At 53.6% G+C, this 18,681-nt stretch overlaps 4 protein-coding genes across 5 annotated transcripts in view; 3 read left to right on the top strand and 1 right to left on the bottom strand.

Annotated features, from left to right (window-relative positions):
• Positions 1–1,271: 1,271 nt before the first annotated feature.
• Positions 1,272–1,977, bottom strand: TMEM203 (transmembrane protein 203). Its single transcript, XM_083374951.1, has one exon. The coding sequence runs from the start codon at positions 1,930–1,932 to the stop codon at positions 1,519–1,521; it is 414 nt and encodes a 137-aa protein (XP_083231077.1). The 5' UTR covers positions 1,933–1,977; the 3' UTR covers positions 1,272–1,518.
• A 42-nt stretch (positions 1,978–2,019) lies between these two features.
• NDOR1 (NADPH dependent diflavin oxidoreductase 1) lies at positions 2,020–7,442 on the top strand. The gene is made up of 9 exons (XM_083374979.1): positions 2,020–2,248; positions 3,284–3,418; positions 4,168–4,245; positions 4,650–4,747; positions 5,435–5,533; positions 5,854–5,955; positions 6,139–6,348; positions 6,714–6,824; positions 7,430–7,442. The coding sequence occupies exons 1-8, from the start codon at positions 2,027–2,029 to the stop codon at positions 6,715–6,717; spliced, it is 948 nt and encodes a 315-aa protein (XP_083231105.1). The 5' UTR covers positions 2,020–2,026; the 3' UTR covers positions 6,718–6,824; positions 7,430–7,442.
• Positions 7,443–9,103: 1,661 nt separating this feature from the next.
• The window catches only part of LOC310647619 (uncharacterized protein), a 43,428-nt gene continuing 33,850 nt past the window's right edge, over positions 9,104–18,681 (top strand). For both annotated transcript variants that reach the window (XM_083374974.1, XM_083374975.1), the window contains exons 1-4: positions 9,104–9,147; positions 9,442–9,588; positions 10,124–10,245; positions 12,007–12,101. In XM_083374974.1, coding sequence (XP_083231100.1) covers positions 10,185–10,245; positions 12,007–12,101 — 156 coding nt within the window. In that variant the 5' untranslated portion in view covers positions 9,104–9,147; positions 9,442–9,588; positions 10,124–10,184. The remainder of the gene's footprint in view (positions 9,148–9,441; positions 9,589–10,123; positions 10,246–12,006; positions 12,102–18,681) is intronic.
• LOC310647620 (ring finger protein-like) lies at positions 13,896–17,783 on the top strand. The gene has a single exon (XM_083374978.1). It carries the CDS (start codon positions 15,649–15,651, stop codon positions 16,819–16,821), a length of 1,173 nt encoding a protein of 390 aa, XP_083231104.1. The 5' UTR covers positions 13,896–15,648; the 3' UTR covers positions 16,822–17,783.

The following is an 18,681-nucleotide window of genomic DNA, read 5'->3' on the forward strand; positions in this document are numbered from 1 at the left end:
ATCCCAGCCGTCACTGGGCCGTGTCTGGCCATCTCTCAGGTGCTGGGGCCCCTTCCCTGTTCCTGCCCGTCCAGGAGCCCAGAGGAGAAGCATCCCCCTCCCGGCAGAAGGAAAGCCCACCTGGGAAGGGAGGCACCCTCCTTCATCCTCCTATGCGGGGTCTGCCATGGGGCAGGAGGACTTTTCACTTATTTCCCTCAGAGCCCAGATTGGCCCCCATGGGCACAGCTGTGACCTCATTCACTGGCCACACAACTTTTATATTCCTTATAATTCAATCCACACGTTTGCCAAGGATTCTAAATCATAAGACCAGACTGGCCCGACGTGCCCAGCCAGTCTGTGGTTCTCTGCTTGGTGTGAACTCCTCTTGGAAGTCAGGGAGATTTATATTAAGCAAAACATGGCCCAATCTTGCACATGTGTGAGCTCTAACCATATAGCACGGATTTAATATTTCGTTACTTCTTTCCTACAGCATCGGTCTTGATTCCTGGGTGAGAAGCTGAGAACACAGCGCATCCAAAGCTCCCATGTGAGTATAAGACTGCACTAGGTTTGCCTGCAAGACTAGTCTGGCCAAATTAAAATATGGTTAGTTTGCTTTTAGGGTCAGTGTGGTGGAGAGTCCAGGCAATTGGTTTAATGTATTATGTTCCAGTGGACCGTGGGTCAGCATATTGCCCTAACCCAAGAAATTACACACAGAAGCAAACTATCCAATGTTACGTATCTATATTTAAGGCTGCGATACATGCTCATATATTTTATTCATATTTTTCTACTGGCATTCTTCAGCAATCCAGATCATGGCATTTATTAGCTAAATCTCTCCATGCAGCCCACATGAGCCAAATCAAAATCCTTAATCTTGAAATTAGTTGGTTCAAGCACCTGACAATGTGCAACTTTAGAATGGTAGCTGAGGCAAAAAGCTTTCAATCCACATTGCCGGACTATGACCCAGCAATGCACCTGACAAGCACTTCATTTTCAGCTGCACACTTGTACTTTTACTGCCATCAGTTTCAATGGCATTTGCCCTCTTTCTTCCAGAGGAAGCAGCACAAGAAACCCTGCTCACTTTGAATGTGTGCAGTTAGCAATTAACTTGTAAGTATACCCTTGCAGAAGGAATCATGTATAAAACTGCCTGCCATTTTTCAAACATTGCTGTCAGCTACTTTTCAAAATCACTTCAGCTTTCCTTTCAACATTTAAAAACCAAATCTCGGTGTTAGGAAAGAAAACCAAGAGGCTTAAATACTGGCTCTACATTTTTTATTTTTGTTTTTAATCGGAGCTTGCCCAGATCTTCTGGCCCTCAGAAATCAGAGTCCAATGGCAGAACGGGATGAGGAGCACAGGAAGGGTTACCCTTGAGGGCAGGGAGAGAGCCTGTCGAGAGAGGCTTCCAGCACAGTCCCGGTCAGCCTGCTGCCGTCCAGAGGGGAACGGTCATTCCTGCCAAGGCTGCCGGCTGAGGCCGTGCAGGGCAAGCGCCTTCTCCTCCTCCTGCTAATTGACTCGGCAGGCGCGGATCATGAGCAGCTGAAGCAGGATGAAGACGGGCGACATGATCAGCCCGTACCAGAGCGGCTCGTGGCTCTGCTCGCCCAGCTTCTGGCACAGTAGCATCTCGAAGACGAACTTGAGGCTGAGGAGCGTCAGGATCCAGAAGAGGCGCAGCACGGCCAGGCGCTTCTCGCCGTCCTGGAAGAGGCGCACCGAGACGATGGCCGTGAAGTAGGTGCTCAGCCCGTCGGCGGCGAAGAGCGGCGCGAAGACGCTCCACCAGCTCAGCCCGGCCGCCGCGCCGTCCGCCTTCAGTGCCAGCAGCCCCGAGGTCGCCAGCAGCGCCGCCGCCTGCAGGAGCAGCTCGAACGGCGCGAAGCCCAGCCACTGCACCAGCTCCCGCAGCGAGAACAGCATCGCCGCCGCCGGAGGCCCCCGCGCTCCGCGGGCCGGCCGGGGCGCTTCCGGCGCGCTCTGATGACGAAGGCGCGAGGGCGCGGTCACCCGGCCAATGGGCAGCTGCGTTCGGCCCCGCTGGAGGGAGCGGCGCCCCGCGCGTCAGGAGGACCCTGGTGGGGACCCTCTGAGCCGGGAGGGGCCCCGCTTCTACTCCAGCCCCCCCCCTCGGTCTCCTGCCTCGGCGCAACCGGAGAGGAGAGTTCGCAGGCCTGAAAGGTCAGGAGGAAGGCCAGGCAGCCGTCCCCGCGCCCCGTGGGCTCGCTGCCTCGGAAGAGTGAGGAAAATCCTCAGGGACGACTCGCACCCCGGAGGGTGCCTCTTGACTCGCCTGCCATCGAGTAGGAGACACAGGAGTGTAGCCAGCCGCACCAACAGGCGGAAGAACAGCTGTTAGGCTTTTGAACGGGAAATAATTTTTATAAACTTTATGCATAATTGACTTGCGAGGCCGGTGCGTTGTGCAATTAGCTCACAGGGTGTAATAAGATGGAGGGTTTGTGTCACTGTAAGCTGGGGGGGTGGGGGCACGAAGGGAGGCTCAGCCAATCTCAACGTATACATGGTTGTACTTTGACAATAAAGGTTCGTTCATTCATTAACAGACCGCTCCGTTTGCTCCCCCTCCCCCCTTGGGCCCAGAGGGTCGTAGGAGAAGAGTTGAGAGCTCCTCAGGGGGTGTAGAAGTGGCTGTGTATGCGAATGCACCTGTAACTTTGCACGGGGCTTAAAATGTTGTGTGGAAATGTGAACGTAAACACAAGACTGAGCTTTAGTTCGGATATCATGAATCTGGAGGGCAGTTTTCATAAAACCTTCAAGGTCTAGTGTGGAATTGCTAGATGTAAGACCAGCTTCTATTAACATGACATATAAGGGACACAGCTCTCATTTTAGTTTACAAATACTTCTATGCCGTGTCAGTTATATGACTGACTGGTTTATAGCATAACGTGTACGTCATACGTTAGAGTAAATACATTTTATACGTCGGTAGTTTGGCAGGACAAATCTTTAATCTAGAACAGGCCACGTTTAGCCTTGGGGCCTCACTTGTTGGTCCTTTTTAATCGAGACAGGTAAGCCTAGATTCTCAGTGGTTGTTTTGCCTAGTGTTTCCACCAAGTTCAGGATGCAAAAACTGAAAGCCTTGCTGCAAATAGGTGGGCTGAAGTCGAGAGAAAAGTCAGCTTTATCTTTCCCCTGTTTCCACTGTCAACTGCGCCTTGTTTATTCCATTGTGGTATTCTTAAATTGGGAAAGTTGTGCTTCCGTCCTAATGACTGGATGTCTTCATCCTGCTCCCCTTCAGATGGCAGAACGGAAGATGCTTGTGCTTTACGGCAGCCAGACGGGAACTGCCCAGGATGCTGCTGAGAGGGTTGGTCGAGAAGGCAAGCGACGCCATTTCCACTGTAAGGTTGAGGCCCTAGATGACTACCAGGTGGTGAGTAGCAGCTCAGGGTCTTAACAGGGATTTCAGTCTACGTATCTATAGAAAATAGAGCCTTGGTGGAGCAGTGGGCTAATGCCTCCTTAAGTAACACCAGCTGCCTGCAATCAGTGCAGGTTCGCATCCCACCAGGCTCAAGGTTGACTCAGCCTTCCATCCTTCCGAGGTAGGTAAAATGAGGACCCAGATTGTTGGGGGCAATTAAGCTGACTTTGTAATAATGCCGCTTGGGGTGTGTGTGAAAGCCCTAATAAGCAGGCATATACATAGAATGAAGGCTACTGCTAAGCTTGTAAGCCGCCCTGAGTCTTCGGAGAAGGGCGGGATATAAATGGAATTAAAAAAAAAAAATCACCCTCCCTGAGCTTAGGAAGTGGCTTAGACTCAGCTGTCAGATCTGTGGAAGAGGTCCCTCCCTCAGCCCCATACCCATGCACCCTTAGAACGGAGAGCTTCCAGCCAGAGGAGGTCATGGGTTTTCCTGAATTGGGCGGGAGCTGCTTTTCTTATTTATTAATTTTTAAATTACATTTTAGCCTTTTTGTTTCACTTTTATTGATTTAATTAATTTAAATAGCTGCCCATCTCGACAAGTGGTGCTTTTGCCATTTTAGCTGCCCCAATATAATTTGTTGGTGGAAAGATGGGTCATCAATGAAATGGATTCTCCTGAAGGGTGGCCTTTGGTGGCCTTTGGTGGGAACTAATTGTGACCCTCTCTGTGTTCCATGGCTTCTTGGAAGGCAAACCTGATTCATGAGCCACTGGTGGTATTTGTTTGTGCAACCACAGGACAAGGCGACCCTCCGGATAATATGAAGGTCAGTTCAGAAACCCTCCCCTTGTCCCTGGGGAGGTGGAGGGTGCAGGGTGACCAGACAGCCACGAACGAAGCTCGGTCCCTTCCATCCTTGATTATGCTCAATTTGATTGGGCTCAAAATGTTTGGCAGCAGAGCCTCCCGCCTCTGATTTGGACCTAGGAAACGTCTTCACCCTGAGCCGGAGCCCTTTTGCACGGGTGGCTCAATGCGGCTGGCTGCAGCCTGGGAACACCGGCCTCTTTCTTCCTTGCCTGGCCGGTCAGCAGGGGTGATGCCGCCGTTCAGCTTTCGTTTCCCCTCTAGCGTGGCTGCAGCCAAATTCCCTGTGGCAAGCAGGGTAAGGTTCCTATGGGGAAAAGCTTCCATATAATGTCTTCCTTGGGCGCTCCTTTAATTTCCCAGAATTTCTGGAAGTTTCTGTTCCGGAAGAACTTACCTCCCACTTCCCTGTGCCAGATGGACTATGCTGTTCTGGGGCTTGGGGATTCCTCATATCCCAAGTAAGTGCTGCTTCTCTCTTGGGGAAGTTAACAGGCTGAGTACGTCAGTCGGAGTTCTTTGTCACGCTGAAGTTTCAGCACTCAGAGCTGCTGCCTAGGCTTTGGGGCTCTAGAGCTTTGTCCAAGGAAATAGGCAGAATCAGCTAAAGGGCTGATCTAAATTTTGCTAGCTATATGTGGCTGTAGAGTTGCACAAAAACAGGTAACTGAAATGCTACATGAGTGGGACATTTTCCTTTTTTGATTGTCTTTGAATAAAAGCGTTCACTATATTCTGAATAAGATTTGCAGACCACTTTTTCTTCTGCAGCTTTTTCTCCCCACTACAAACTGTGTTCGCTGTTTGGGGGCCTTGTCCAACTGTGCCAATAAGTTGTTTGTGAACAGATTCCTCCCCGCTCTCTCGCACACACATACGCACATCTATACACATTGCCATTTCACCACCCTGCCCATTATGGCATCCTGCTTTTTCCTGTAAGATTAAATCGTAAGATTAAATCGTTTATCAGGCCAAAGGCTTTAAACGAGGTTATTGTCCACAGTGAGGTGTTCTGTCAAACAAGAGGTTTCCTACATTACCTTGATCCAAAAAACCCTTCCTGCTGTGCAACTCATTTCTGCTTCTGTGAGAATGGAGGTTTTGGAAGTCTGTCCGTCAGTGTGTTGTTGTGTTTCCTGGTCCAGGTTCAATTTCATTGCCAAAAAACTGCACAGGCGGCTTCTTCAGCTTGGGGGCAGCCCCCTTGCACCAGTGGCCCTGGGAGATGACCAGCATGACTTGGGGTAAGAGATGAATATGGTGGCTTTTCCTTGTTAGAGAGCTCTGAAAAACCACAGGGGATCTTTTACCCTTCACCTTCTTGGTCGTTCTTCTGGTCCTGGTCAAAATCCCACTGCCAATTTCATGGAGGTGTTAGAAGCTGCCTCCTGCCCAGAAGCTGCCTCCTGCCCAGAGTGTGGTGACCATCAGGGAGTCCGCAGGGCGTCTTTCCCCACCCTAACTGGAGAAGCCCATGAGAGAATGTGGCCACTCTGCCATATTGAACCCCAATAACTGAACACAAAAAAACGTTCTGCTCTGAAACTCAGTCATTTCTTTGTAGACCAGATGCGGTCACTGACCCCTGGCTTTTGAGTCTGTGGGAAAAGATCTTAGCCCTGTATCCTCTTCCTCCTGGCCTCCATGTGATGAGCCCTGATGTCCTGTAAGTACAACAACAAGGAAGGTTGATACAGAATGTGAGTTAGCCTTTGTGCACCTATTAATTAAAATAAAATAGAACTGGGTTGCCTGTGCAAGGCAAAGGGAGAAAAGGGATGGGCAATCTTCCTGCCTTCCCCACACGCTGAGGAAAGAGAACTTATCATCCCAACTCTGACTTCTGCAGATTACCACCCAAGTACACCTTTCAATTCCTGGACGAGGCCTCTGGTGACCTCCGCAGGGCAACTTTGCAACCAGAGGATGCATTTAGCGATGTTCCATCGGACAGGAATCCTTTCGGTGCCCAGATGGTTTCCAATCGGAGGGTGACATCAGAATCCCATTTCCAAGATGTCCGTCTTATTGAATTTGATATCACTGGCTCTGGAATCGAGTGAGTTTCCTTGATTCATTTTGCTGCTGTCTTCAAATGGAGCACACTGAGAAAGGGTTAGAAGAGGATCTATTGTTATTAGATGGAGAAGAGAGAGTCCATTACTCAATTCCCAGGTTAATCCCCGGTAGCATTGTCTGACAAAAGAGGGCAAGTGACAGGCAAGGGAACACCCCCACCTCTCAGCCCGGTCTTTTTAGAGTTGCTGTGACTGAGCAGGTGAAAGGCAGCTTCCTGAGTCCCTAACAAGCTTTCCAAGGCAGCTTGGCTTAAAAGAAAGTAGAAAGTCTGAGAGTGTTCGAAACTGATCCCCAGTGAGGACCCCAGATCTCAGGCCTTGCCTCTTCCTGGCAGATACGCTGCAGGTGATGTTGTGATGATCCAGCCACACAATAGTCCTGAGGAAGTGCGCCTTTTCTGTGATCTCCTGCGGCTGGACCCAGATGCCTGCTTCACGTTGAGGCCAACAGAGGCAGGTATAAAGGGTTTCCCTCTGCAGTCTCTTCAATCCAGGCACAAGGCAGATGGGAGCATCTCCCTTCCTCCTGGTTGGCAGAGGTTCCTTTCCCTGCCGCAGCTGAGCGAGCCTGGAAAATCCCTCCGGCTGCCCACCTCAACCAGGATGAACAGAGCTAACTGGCTTCCTTGCGGGCCAAGAGCACCAGAACTGCTGACATTTAAGGACTGGCCAGGGGTCTCAAGTGTTCTGGGTGCCTCTAAAGAATTTTAGTGTCTCCAAATGCCAGACCCGTTCTTGTTCTGAGCGATCCCATCTGAATCCTGTCACCTTGGTCATCTTGCAATTCTCTGGACAGGGTCTGGTTAGAGAAATCTTAGGAGATTAATTAATTAATTGATAGGATTTGCAGAAATGAACGTAGCTCTATAGCAGACATTTTGAACGGGATAAAATGCTGTCATCTGATTTCAAGGTGGTGGTTCTATAAAGGGTGGGGAAGTGATAAAGTCCAGTTGCCATTAGTAGTTTCTGTGAAGCTGTGGTGTTTAAACGAGCGAGATTAGCCCCATTTTTTACAAGGAGCTTTAATCCAGTAGCTTTTCTTGGACTCCTGCCTTCCAGGCACTTCTCTCCCTGCTCATCTGCCCCAGCCATCCACTCTCCGTTACCTGGTGACCCACTGCCTTGACATAACGTGTGTCCCTCGTCGCTCCTTCTTCGAGTTTCTTTGCCACTTCTCTCCCAATGAGCTAGAGCGAAGCAAGCTGCAGGAATTCAGCTCGGCCCAAGGCCAGGAGGAGCTTCACGCTTACTGCAACCGGCCCCGCAGGACCGTACTGGAGGTAGGCGAAGCCAGCTTCCTTTCCCGATCTGCAGCCAGGCATATTGGGAAGAGCTGCTGATTGCTGGTCGGAAGACTTTGTGGGGTCAGTTTGTCTTGGTCCCCTGTCAACAGACACAACCGTGTTTCCCGATTAATCAAAAATCACCTTAAAGTTCAGACCTCCCAGGAGTCACTCCCCTTCAAATAGCTTTGCGCCTTTTGATTACATGGCTATAAAAAAAATTTCTCCGTTAACTCTGGGTTGAGAGAAGTCCAGTCAATCCTGCCTTTTGAGATCTCAGAACCATTTACCATCAGACCTCTGCACGTACTTTCTGCCCCAGCTGAGCTCGTTCCATTAAAAACCCCTCCCAGTCCTCTGCAGCAGGCTCGCTCCCAGGATTAGCTGTTTCAGAAAAGTCCTTTCCGGCAGTGGAAACATTGCTGCTTCCTTTTCTGCCGAGTCACGTCCATTCCTGTCCTTCTTCCCCAAGGTCCTCTGTGACTTCCCTCACACAACTTGTGCCATTCCACGGAATTACCTGCTAGACCTCGTTCCACAGGTCAGGCCCCGGGCCTTTTCGATTGCTTCCTCAATGCTGGTAAGAGAGCGCAGGTGCTGGAGGGGCAGGGGGGGCATTGTTTGCTGGGCGCTTTGAACTGATGCCAGATGGATTTGGAATAAATTGATGTTTCCCCCCATCCTGTCCCTGATTCTTCTTTTGCCCTACTAGATCTGCGCTGGTCTGAGCTTTGTCCTGAGATAATTCCAGGCTGCCTCTTAGTCTTGTCTTCACTTATAAGGGATTCTTGTAGTGTACCTAAATCATAGAAAGAATACAAACAAGTCAGTGTGTCCTTTCCTGAATGAGAAGATAAAGCTTTGCAAGGAATTTAGGTCTGGAATTAGAATAGAATATCTTTATTGTCATTGTGCAACTCACAAAGAATTGAGCAAAGCTGATATTGATTCTTGGATAGAGGGGACTGAAATACTGAGCTTTCCTAGGTCCTTTGAGTCCAGGAGAGAGGACAGTCCCCTTTGCTCCTGCCTGCTTCCTGAAAGTGGCGCAAGTTGAGTGCAACGAACTCCCTCCTGAACGAGCCCCTTGAATCCACGGGGCTGAAAAGTATAAAGGGCCACCCTGGTCCCCTCACTTCTCCTGCAGAACCAAAAAAACCCAAACTCTGATGCGGAGAGAGTTTTTCTGCCTGTGTCTGGCTAGTTCCCCAAACTGTTCATTGCTCACGGGCTGTTTTTGAGAAAGGATGCTGTTCTTTTTCTGCTGTTCAGGTAGCAGGTGCTTTCTCCCCCAGGATCCCTGCCCGAGTTCAGTTCCGCCAGGTGCCTCCATCCGGGATCCGGTGCTTATTCTCTCTCTGCCCCGCTCCCACCCCCAGACTCATCCCAACCGGATTCAGATCCTCCTGGCTGTGGTGCATTACAAGACCTGTCTCAGTAAAGCTCGGCGGGGCCTGTGCTCCACGTGGCTGGCCTCTCTCAATCCACAGAGTGGTAAGCTACCCCGCTTCCATGTCCTCAAAGCCCCTGCGGAAAGAAGGGTCCCTTGCTTTGCAGAATGGGGTGGGGACTCTTCACCTGTCAAGCATTTGTGTGCTGCCCAACTCCTAGCAACTCTGGGTGACTCACAACTATCAAAACAAGGAAATTGTAAAAAAAACATTTAAAAAAAGAAAGTTTTCTGCCCTGTCTCTTCGAAGATCCCAAACTGATGCTCAGTAAGGCGCTGTGCACCCCTCAGTCCTGTGTTTCGTTTCCCTTCACGTGGGCTACTCTCTCCTTTTTCAGAGGTGGTGCGAGTTCCTCTGTGGGTGAAGAAAGGAACCCTGAAATTCCCGGTGGAGCCAGGCGCTCCGATGGTCATGATTGGGCCTGGCACTGGCGTGGCGGTTTTCAGAGCAGCAATACAGGAGCGAGTAGCCCAGGGCAAAACAGGTGAAGTCGCTGTGTTGGGCAAGGCAAACTTCTAAAAGTCTGGCCGGTTGATCTTTAAATCAGCCCGCAAGAATAACTTGAACAGCAGTGAAGTGTATTGTGTGATCTCACCTGTAATTTTCAGTAGCTGGCACTGGGGGTGGCTGTGGACTTTCTGAAATGCTCTTTTGAAAGGGGGTGGCGTGTGGAAGGACTCAGTGATGTTTCTGTCTCTGCTTGTGTGCCGAGTCAGAGGCCTCTCACGAATGGCTGCTTTTATTCCAGCTTCAGCCATTAACTGCACAACATGCCCTCAAAAGATTCAGTCCACACTTTGATCAGGCAGGAACTGGGATCAGCTGCGGTTCCCTGTCCTCAGTGTAACATGGATTGCAATGCTCAGTCAGTCTCCCTTAGATGGTGATGTGGACGATGGCTCTGCCCAGGAGGATCTTGGGATTAAAATAGCTTTTATCGAAGAAGCCAGGTTGCTCCTGGCCCTACCTCCTGCTCAGTTTGCCACTTCCTGATGTTGTCCCCATTTGTCTTGCCTCAGGAAAGAACTATCTGTTCTTCGGTTGCCGAAACAGAGCCAAGGATTTTTATTGCCAGGCAGAATGGGAAGAACTGGTGAAGAGAGGGCTCCTGACGCTCTTTGTGGCCTTTTCCCGGGATCAGGTAAATCTCGCATGCGCAGCTTTGTGCAGGTGCTCGCATACACCACCAAACCCAGGGTGCAAGCGGGTGTTTCTCAGCCAGGATGGCTGAAGTGGGCATTTAGGAGTCAGAAAGAGAGGGAGAGTGGGCAAAATGAATAGTTCTGCGTGCCATCCGGAAACTGGGTTTACCTTCCATGAACTTGATCTGCTCCGGCTCACGGAGGGCTCTGGAACCGCCCTTCAGAAGCCTGAAAGCAGGAGCCCTGTTTGCCCTGGGAGGAGGGAGGAGCTGCTTTTCCTCTGCCCCACCTGCTCCCGTGGCTTGGTCAGCTCGGCTGCTCCTGTTGACGCACTTTGCAGAAGGCGGCTTGTGTGGCCTGACCGGTGGCAGGTTATTGCTGGAGGTGGACAGGCTCCACCTCTGCCTGGCCTTTGGCTGGTGACCTCCAGGGGCAGAAAAATACAGAGCGTGGTCCTTTGGGTGACAAGATCCAAGTGTCCTCTTGCCTCTTGCTCTGTTTCTCTGAAGCAGAAGGCGCCTCACCGCTTAGCCTGACGTTTGATTCCTTGTTATTCTGAGACTGAATAAATACAGAGCTCACTGTGCCAAGAGGACTGCCTGTTTCCAGTGTCAGGCAGGTCTGGCTTTCTCCTGCATTAACTGATGAAGCATCTGTCTTTGTGGGCAAAAGGTCTCTACGGACGGTATTAGATTAGGGAAAAAAAATCCACATTACGGCAAGAGTCCTTCTCAAGGCTCCAGGAAGCGTTACTGCTCAGGAAAGGAAATAGCTTTGGGCCGGGTGTGTAATAGTCCAGCTTCAGCCCTTGCCTCTGGCTCCCCCTCTATCCCACTTCTGCAAGCAGGTGGGAGAACCCCATGGTGGGAAAGGTTCCTTCCCTCTTATGAATTCTCAGCCTGCAGAAGAGACTCCCGGCCATCTCCATCCCCTTGACGCCTGCTTTTAAAGCCCAGAGGGCTGGCCAAACCTGTGGTCTCCCAGGACTGGCATTTTGACGTGTGGCTCACGCCCAGGAAAGGGTGGCACAGGGCGTGTCTGCTGCTGAACGTGCAGCTTGGCTGTGGCCGCACAGTCAGAAAGATGCCTTCGGAAGAAGACCGGTAAGAGAACAATTGCAGGAGCAGCCCTGTGTCCACACCCAGCTTCCTGCGGTGGCGGCTTGAGAACACACAGTTGGTGTGACCTTTTTCTGAAATAGTCCGAACAGGCCTTGTGACTCCACATGTTTGAAATACTTCCCTTCGTTGCCACCTTCCCAGGAGCTCTGGTGCTGAGGCTGGAGGCCTGCGGAGTCTCTGCGTAGGCACGGTGTCTGGGGCGTTTCGGTTGTTGGATTTGGTTTCCCGTGTTGTCGAGGCTCCTTAGCAGCCTGTCCATTTTGCTCATGCCAGGTTACAGTATGAGGAAAGCCAGACTCCTGTGATTGCGTTAGAAAAAAAAGGTGTGGGGGGGGGGAGAACTGTTTTTTCCCTGCTTTGTATTGTATCTTTTTATTGTGCAACCTCCGTAGCAATATCCGTGGCACCAGCGTGTGCCTTTGTGGAATAGTCATTATTGAACAGCTTCCCACTGTTCCAGATGGGACCGTTTGTGCTCCTGTGCGGTTGCACCCTGAACCCAATTCTGAGCCTGCCAGGTTCGAGGGCTTCCGAAGGGGACTATTACAAGCATCCCCTGCTTTCCCCTTGCTCTCTGTGCATCTTATCGGAGCCTGGGTGGCCTGGGGTTCCCTGACCTCTCAGGGCTTCTCCCCGCAGGAAGAGAAGGTTTATGTCCAGCACCGTATCAGAGAGAACAAGGAGCTCCTGTGGGAACTGGTGAAGCACAAGGAGGCCCACATCTACTTATCCGGGTGAGTGCCAGGAAGCGGCCTAAAGAGTTAAGCCGTTGTCCAGCCATTTTCAGCACTGAGCAAACTCTGGCTCCCGTTTAGCGTATCCAGCCCCTTCACGGGCAGGGCGTGGAAGAAATCCCACCGTGGGTGGAGTCTGTGGTCGCTGCTGCAAAGGGCTACCAAGGATAGGCCTGGTGCTCTGCACTCTGCACTTTCCCCCATTCCTCTTGGCCAGTACTGACGGGCGGAGTCTAAGCAAAGGATTCTGGCCAAGGACGGAGCCAGTTCGTAGCATTGAGTGATGCTAGATTTTAGAGCAAACGCACATTGTGGGAACCTCCCATAGCAAAATGGTTGGCTTTGAGGCACAGCTAAAAGCTGTTTTCGTTTACCCAGTCCTGTAGTATATTCCTTCTTTTAACCCACACATAAAGCTCAAGCTGGATTTACTGCCAATCCGTCTTTTGGAATTGCAGCCTAATCCATCACACCCTCTGGAAATAAGTCTTGAGGGAGCCTTGGCGTCGGAGGCAAGGGCTTGTATGGGCAGTTTCCTGGAGCAGAAGGTCTGAGAGGGTCAGGCAGCAGTGCTGAATCAGTGGCCACGGATTCTGGACAGAGAGTCGGTCTCTGAACCGGTCCTAACACTCTGTCCTCTCTCCCACGTGGGGCTCCAGCCTTCTTGGATCCTCGGTCCTGTGTCTGCACTGACTCCAGCGTGGTGGCGCTTCCCGAGTTTTCAAGCCTGGGCTTCTTCCAGCGTGTAGCCTGTTTGCATGCGGAGGGTGTATCTTTGTGTGTATCCTGGGGAATCCTGGGCGGAAGTACTTGATTCATCTTCCTGCCCAGGCCAAGGTGGAGGCCATGTCGAGCCAGTTCTTGGGGTAAAACGAGTTTTTTCACATTTCTGGAGACACAGGCCAGCCTTGAGGATGAACTGGGTGTTGCATGATGAGCCCAGATGCTTGTTGCACTTCTAGAGCCGTTTCCTCAAAGTTGTCTGAAGTTTAAAAGTAATAACTTTCAAACACTCAAAGTAACTTCACTCATGCAAAAAAAAAAAACAACCCCCCCCCAAAAAAAAAACCTATGGGGAAAGAAAATCTTTGCCAGGATTTTCCAGAACATTTTCCTGAATTGTCAACTTCTCTTTAAACCCCCCCCCCCGTTTAAATATGTTTCTACGTGTTTTTTTTACAACTGAAAAAAGTAACGGCTGCTGTTCCAACATTTGATACTTAATATTATTTTATACAGAATTTGCATTACATTTTTATATAATTTCTTGGCTATGTAATATTGATGTGGAAACCACATGTGGGTATCGATGTACGCAGATTTGGTCCTGGCAGGAAGGTCTGGCTCTGCCTTGACCAAGCAGCTGAACTATGGCTGGAGGGCCATTGGCGTCTGACCCGCCCTGGGTCACAGTTGGGTCTTCTCTGGTTTCAGCTGAGTCAGCCACCTGGGCTGCACTGGGGCCAGGCAGGCCTGGACCTCTCTGCACATGGCTGCCGCCCTTCGGGAGCTCCTGCGTGCCCACCAGGCCCTGATTGTTGGCAATTGCTTTGCTGTCACTGCTTTCTCCTCCTGTTATGGCAACCCCTCTCTTCCAGAAATGCCAAGCAGATGCCAGAGGCAGTGGCAGAAGCCCTGAAGTTTGTTTTCCAGTCGGAAGGAGGCCTCTCTGCTCCAGAAGCGGAGGAGTATCTTACCCTCTTGGCACAAACGCACCGCTTCCAAGCCGAGACCTGGTCTTGAGCTGCCCTGGAATATGGGATGGAAGGGGAAGCTCCTCACCAAACACTGAATAGCTGCAGCCAGGGTGGTGATTCTGAACCAATAAATCAAGCCAGGCCATCTGAGCCTATCCCACGGCTCGGCTCCTGCCTTCGACTGTGAGGAGGGTTGGTGGAAGTGCTCCAAATTCCTTTTGCCTTCTTGCTCCAAAACGGGATGGCGGTTGAGACTTGCCGTGGGTTGGGCCCCGTAGCAAGATCCCCAGCCGTAGTTGGGACCCAGGTTGAGCAAAGCCCTCCTCGCTCTGCATGCATCCGGGCGCGCCTGGCAGTGACCAGAGGACGGTGGTTTCAACCTTGCGTGAGAAAACACGAGACGAGCCCCACCAAACCTGCCTAAATTATATCAGAATTCCCCTTTCATGGCTTGCAAGAATCTTTCCTCATCCAATCACCTTTGCCCCTACGGAGTATGCAAAAACGTTTGCTGGACAGAAAATTGTTCTTTTTCTCACAGTAAGAAGCAGAACTTTTTCACGGTGTGCAAAGGGGGTCAAGAGATCAAGGGAAAGGTGGTGGAAAGCTATGTCCTTTGACCTGAGTAGGTGCCCCAAACAGCCCAGGAGGAAGAGGAGAGGTGGTCAGGCTGGAGCCTTCCCAGCCAGGCTGGCTCTGCCTTCTGACCAGAGCAGCCTTCTTGTGCCAGACTTACCTTCGTTCCCTTGTTACTTGCAGGGGATTTCTTGTGTTTCTCTCATCCTTCCTTGAAGGAACAGGTGGGGTCCCCCAGAGCAAATCACAGGGTCTTCTGCTCCTGCAGCATGAAACAACTGGCTTCACGGGCACCCAAAGCCAGAGGCACACCCCCAAGTACGGAGGTGTTGGCAGAGCAGCACAGACGGGTGGAGGGCAGGGTGGCCGTGAAGGTCAAAGCCAGACGGGCCAGGCTGTTTAGCCCAGGAGCCGGGCCTCTAGGCCTGACTAGCCCAGCCTCGGCTTCTGCAGGGGCCCAGCCTTGCTCCCAGCTCTGCTGCTGCTGTCCCACAGAGGAGCAAAGAAGCAGAGGCCGGGCCCCACTGCCGAGTCAAGCTCGTGACTTTGCTCCTTCCTGCCTGGAAGTGGCACATGGTTGTCAGTGTGGTTTGGACTTGGGGAACATGGACTGTTAAAAAAAGAAGGCTAGAGTTTGTCTCCAGAAGCACCAACCTCCCGGTCTGTGGGTCGGATCTGGCATTCATGGAAACGCTGTGCAGGAGCGTCCATGCGTCCCAGCAGAAGAGGGGACAGGAAGCGAGGCCAGTGGGAAGGCAGACTCAGCCTTTCTGCCTTAATTATACCCCCGGCAGTGGTCCCTGTGGGCAGTGGAGAAGCCCCCTCGCTTCAGACAGGCAACGCTTAGGATGGCTGCTGCTCAGAGCAACGCCCCGCCGCCTCCAGGAAAAGATGGCCCAGCCCGAAGAAGGGGAGCAGCCGACAGAAACGCAGCAGCCTTGTGCTGTGGCGTCATATCAGCACGCAGGAACAGAAGCCGCGCCTGCCAGCAACGCTGCCTGTGGAGCCACCTGGATGGTCCTACCTGCTCAGCCGGCCCCAGCCCCGCCCCCTGGCCTGCAGCCGAAGGGAAGCTGCTCCGCCCTCGATTCAGAGTCTCGGTTGTCGCAAGTTGAGAGAGGATCCCAGCTGTCGCCAGCCTTCCTGTTGGCAACCATTTGGGTCGGGCTGCTCAGCTGGAAAGCAGAGGGCTGTGGAGCCCGTCCTCTGGAGGCGCGCCAGGCAGCAGCTCTTCCTGGGCAGGAGTTTCAAGCTAGGCGAGATGGAAGCGTGCCATGTCCCACGGGCAGCTTTGGCCCCAAGAAGCAGAGGACAGCAGGTGCGGATCCCCCTCCGGACTGCCTTACCTTGAAGCTGGGAGCAAGACAGGGATGGGGACAGTCCCCTCGGAGTCGGCCCTTGGGACAGAGCCGATCGTTGTGGTTCACCCTGAGAAGGAGGTGTCTGAGTTCAGGGCTGCACCTTCCTTGGGCAACTTTCGGCAAGGCTTGCTGGAGGAAGAGCTGATAGAGGAGGCGGATGGCAGTGAGGGCAAAGGGCCCAGGAGTGGGCTAGCTGCAAAAGACACCTCTGGATCCAGGGAGGAGGAGGAGGAGGAGGCGGAGGAGGCAAGCATCGCTTCCCTCGTTTGGCACCCAAAAGAAGGTCTGGGTGAGCTGGGAGTGGATTCTGGAGGGTCTCCTGTGACCGAAGAGGCCTGTGGCACAGCTGGGCTTGCAGCACTTGGGCCAGAGGAGGAGGAGGAGGAGGAGGAGAAGAGATGCCCATCGGGAAATGCGCCCCGGCTACCTTTGGGGGAAGAGGCGGAGGACATGGAAGGGGTTTGCCTGCTGGGGAGCAAAGCTCTGGGCCCAGGCAGGAGTGCCCAGGGGGGCCTGGCACAGTCCTGCTGCATCCATGCCGAGGACCCTGTGGGGGACGAGCCGGAGTGCCCCATCTGCACGGAGCTTTATGATCAAGATCACCGCAAGCCGGCCTTGCTCAACTGCAGCCACGTGCTCTGTGGCCAGTGCCTGCAGGCCATCCTGCAGGCGGGCAGTGCGGCTGACATTGGCCGCGTGCGATGCCCCATCTGCCGCCAGAAGACGCCCATGATGGAGTGGGAGATCTGCAGGCTGCAAGAGGAGCTGCTCCTGCTGAGTGCTGCCCAGGTCCCGGCCTCTGCGCCTCCGGCCTTCAGTCCGCTGCCGCCCCGGCAGCCGGGGTTCTGGGGGGGCCTGGAGCACCACTTCCGCGTCCGCTTCCACACCAGCCGCGTGATGGGCTTCTTCCCCTGCCTCCGCTACCCAGCCTGCCTGGTCGGCGGCCTGGCAGAGCTGGAGCGCCGCTGCCCCTGGTGCTACCGGACGGCTCTCTTGGCTCTGGCCGCAGCGGAGATGCTGAGCCTCTTGCTGGTCTTCCTGCCCATCCTTTTGCTGCTGCTGCTCTTCCTCATCCTGGACAAGTAGGGCTCCTGCTGGCCTGACCCGGCTTCCGGGGGCTGCGAGCGAGGGTGGGGACCTCCAGCACTGCCTGCGAGCGAGGAGGGGCCCGAGCCCCGTGCTGGTCTCTGCATGGCCTCCCTGGGAACTGAGCGTGCCGTGGCACGCTGCTCACTCCCTTGACCAAACAAGCGGCCACTTCTTGGGAAAGGCAGCTTTGGAAAGCAGAGGACCGGGGCGTTTGCAGGGGGTGCAGCTGAATTGGAGAGGGCCCTTCAGCACCTGCTCTTCTTTTCCATGCCCCGCTGGAAGCACCCGGTGCCTTGAGGCCGGGCAGGGGTTCTCCTGGCTCCGGGGGTGCAGCAGAGGGAGGGGCTGTCCCTGGCACCCCGCCAGGTGCTCCCAGGGGACCCAGTGTTCCTCCCTTGGCCCATTACAGCAGATCGGAGAGCCACCCAACGGTGAGCCCTATTGCCCAGGCTCTCCCCCGCCCCGAGAAGCCTCGTCTCCCTCCGGGAGCTTCTCTTTGTCCCAGGCCCAGCCAGCAGAGACGGGAGACTGGCCAGGAGCTTCTGGCCTGGGTGTCGCAGGGAACGTGGTCCTCATCGTCCAGATGGAGCAGAGGCGAGAGGGGGGAGGGAGCCGCCAGGCAATCTGGCCGAGCAAGCGCACGGGGTTTGTGGCTCGGTGTGACTCAGCAGGTGCCAGGCGCCCTCTGCTTGCTTGGTGGAGGAGCCGCTGAGGAGGCCGGGCGGAGGACGGAGGGAGCGGCTGGCACGGCCTGCCCGAAGTGGAGGGGAAGAGCCCGCTGGCCACAGCTGCCCAGAAGCCGTTGGCGTTGGGCCGGTCTAGCGGCACCTGTGGACTGTCTCTGGCAAGGAGGCTCTGCAGCAGCTGCTCCTCCGGTCTGCGCACCTGGAAGACCCCCCTGGCCTCCCCCTTGGAGTGCAAACGCCAGCTCTCGGGCGCAGACCCGCATAAAGGCTTTCTGAGAACGGCTGCCTCGGTTTCAGTCCTTTGAATGCCTCCTTTCTAGCAAGATGGGCGACTCTCGTTCGCCTCGGGGTCTCTGTACCATCCTGGAATCGATTCTGCTTAGTGAGAAAATGAGGGTCCCTTCAGGGCGGCCACCGTGGGGGGCTCACAAGCGCCTTCCGTGGGGAGGGCAGGGGAGGGGCGTGGCTGGGGGAGTGGTGCTTTGTAGTGGGAGGAAGGAGAGGCTGCCTGCTCTGAAGGGGGGGGCAGGGTGATGCCTTGTGGCTCTTCGACACGGACCCCAGAGCCTCTTCTCACCTGGTGTCACCTAGTAGCAATGAACACTGTGCTGTGTGCAGAAGTATTATGGCATGGTTAGTTAGAACACAAATAGAACACGCCACCAGGTGACCCTGGGAGTGCTGTTTTGTGTGCGTGTGTCTGTGAACCCCTTTCGCCCTGCCCTAACCCCAACTGCCACGCCTCTTCTAGACTGTCTCCCCTTTTGAAGTATTTCTCACTTTATTGCAAAGCTTCAGCGAAAGAAAGAACCGCTTCCTCTTTCCACTTTGTGGCAAGAACTACGTGGAGGAACAGATTAGAGAAACAGCGGAGGAGGCAAAGCAAACGCCCCTCCCCCCCCAAGGTTTGCATTGGAGCTGCAGGTTTAAGGTCGGGGTTTAGCTGGGAAGGAGGCAGGAAGCCGATGCAGAAGGGAAGAGCCTGCCTCCTCTGTTTTGCCAGAAACACGGTAAGAGGAAGGTGAGCTGCTTCCCCAGAAAAGGGGCCCAGGGTGTCAGAAACCATGTTGCTGCTCTCCTTCCCCTTGCCAGCCAGTTGCATCTCTACAAAGTGGTCCAGAGAAGCTAGTTTGCCCATCCCCCACCTCCCTGGTCTTTCTTGCCCAGGGTC

This window comes from Vipera ursinii (assembly GCF_947247035.1).
Source record: "Vipera ursinii genome assembly, chromosome: 16".
Taxonomy (NCBI): Eukaryota; Metazoa; Chordata; class Lepidosauria; order Squamata; family Viperidae; genus Vipera; species Vipera ursinii.

Bases quoted from the DNA above. Each gene is read 5' to 3' on its own strand.
- TMEM203 (XM_083374951.1), bottom strand. From the start codon at position 1,932: ATGCTGTTCTCGCTGCGGGAGCTGGTGCAGTGGCTGGGCTTCGCGCCG.
- NDOR1 (XM_083374979.1), top strand. From the start codon at position 2,027: ATGGGCAGCTGCGTTCGGCCCCGCTGGAGGGAGCGGCGCCCCGCGCGT. The intron at 4,246-4,649 runs GTCAGTTCAGAA...TTAATTTCCCAG, and splicing joins ACCCTCCGGATAATATGAAG to AATTTCTGGAAGTTTCTGTT. The intron at 5,534-5,853 runs GTAAGAGATGAA...ATTTCTTTGTAG, and splicing joins GATGACCAGCATGACTTGGG to ACCAGATGCGGTCACTGACC.
- LOC310647620 (XM_083374978.1), top strand. From the start codon at position 15,649: ATGTCCCACGGGCAGCTTTGGCCCCAAGAAGCAGAGGACAGCAGGTGC.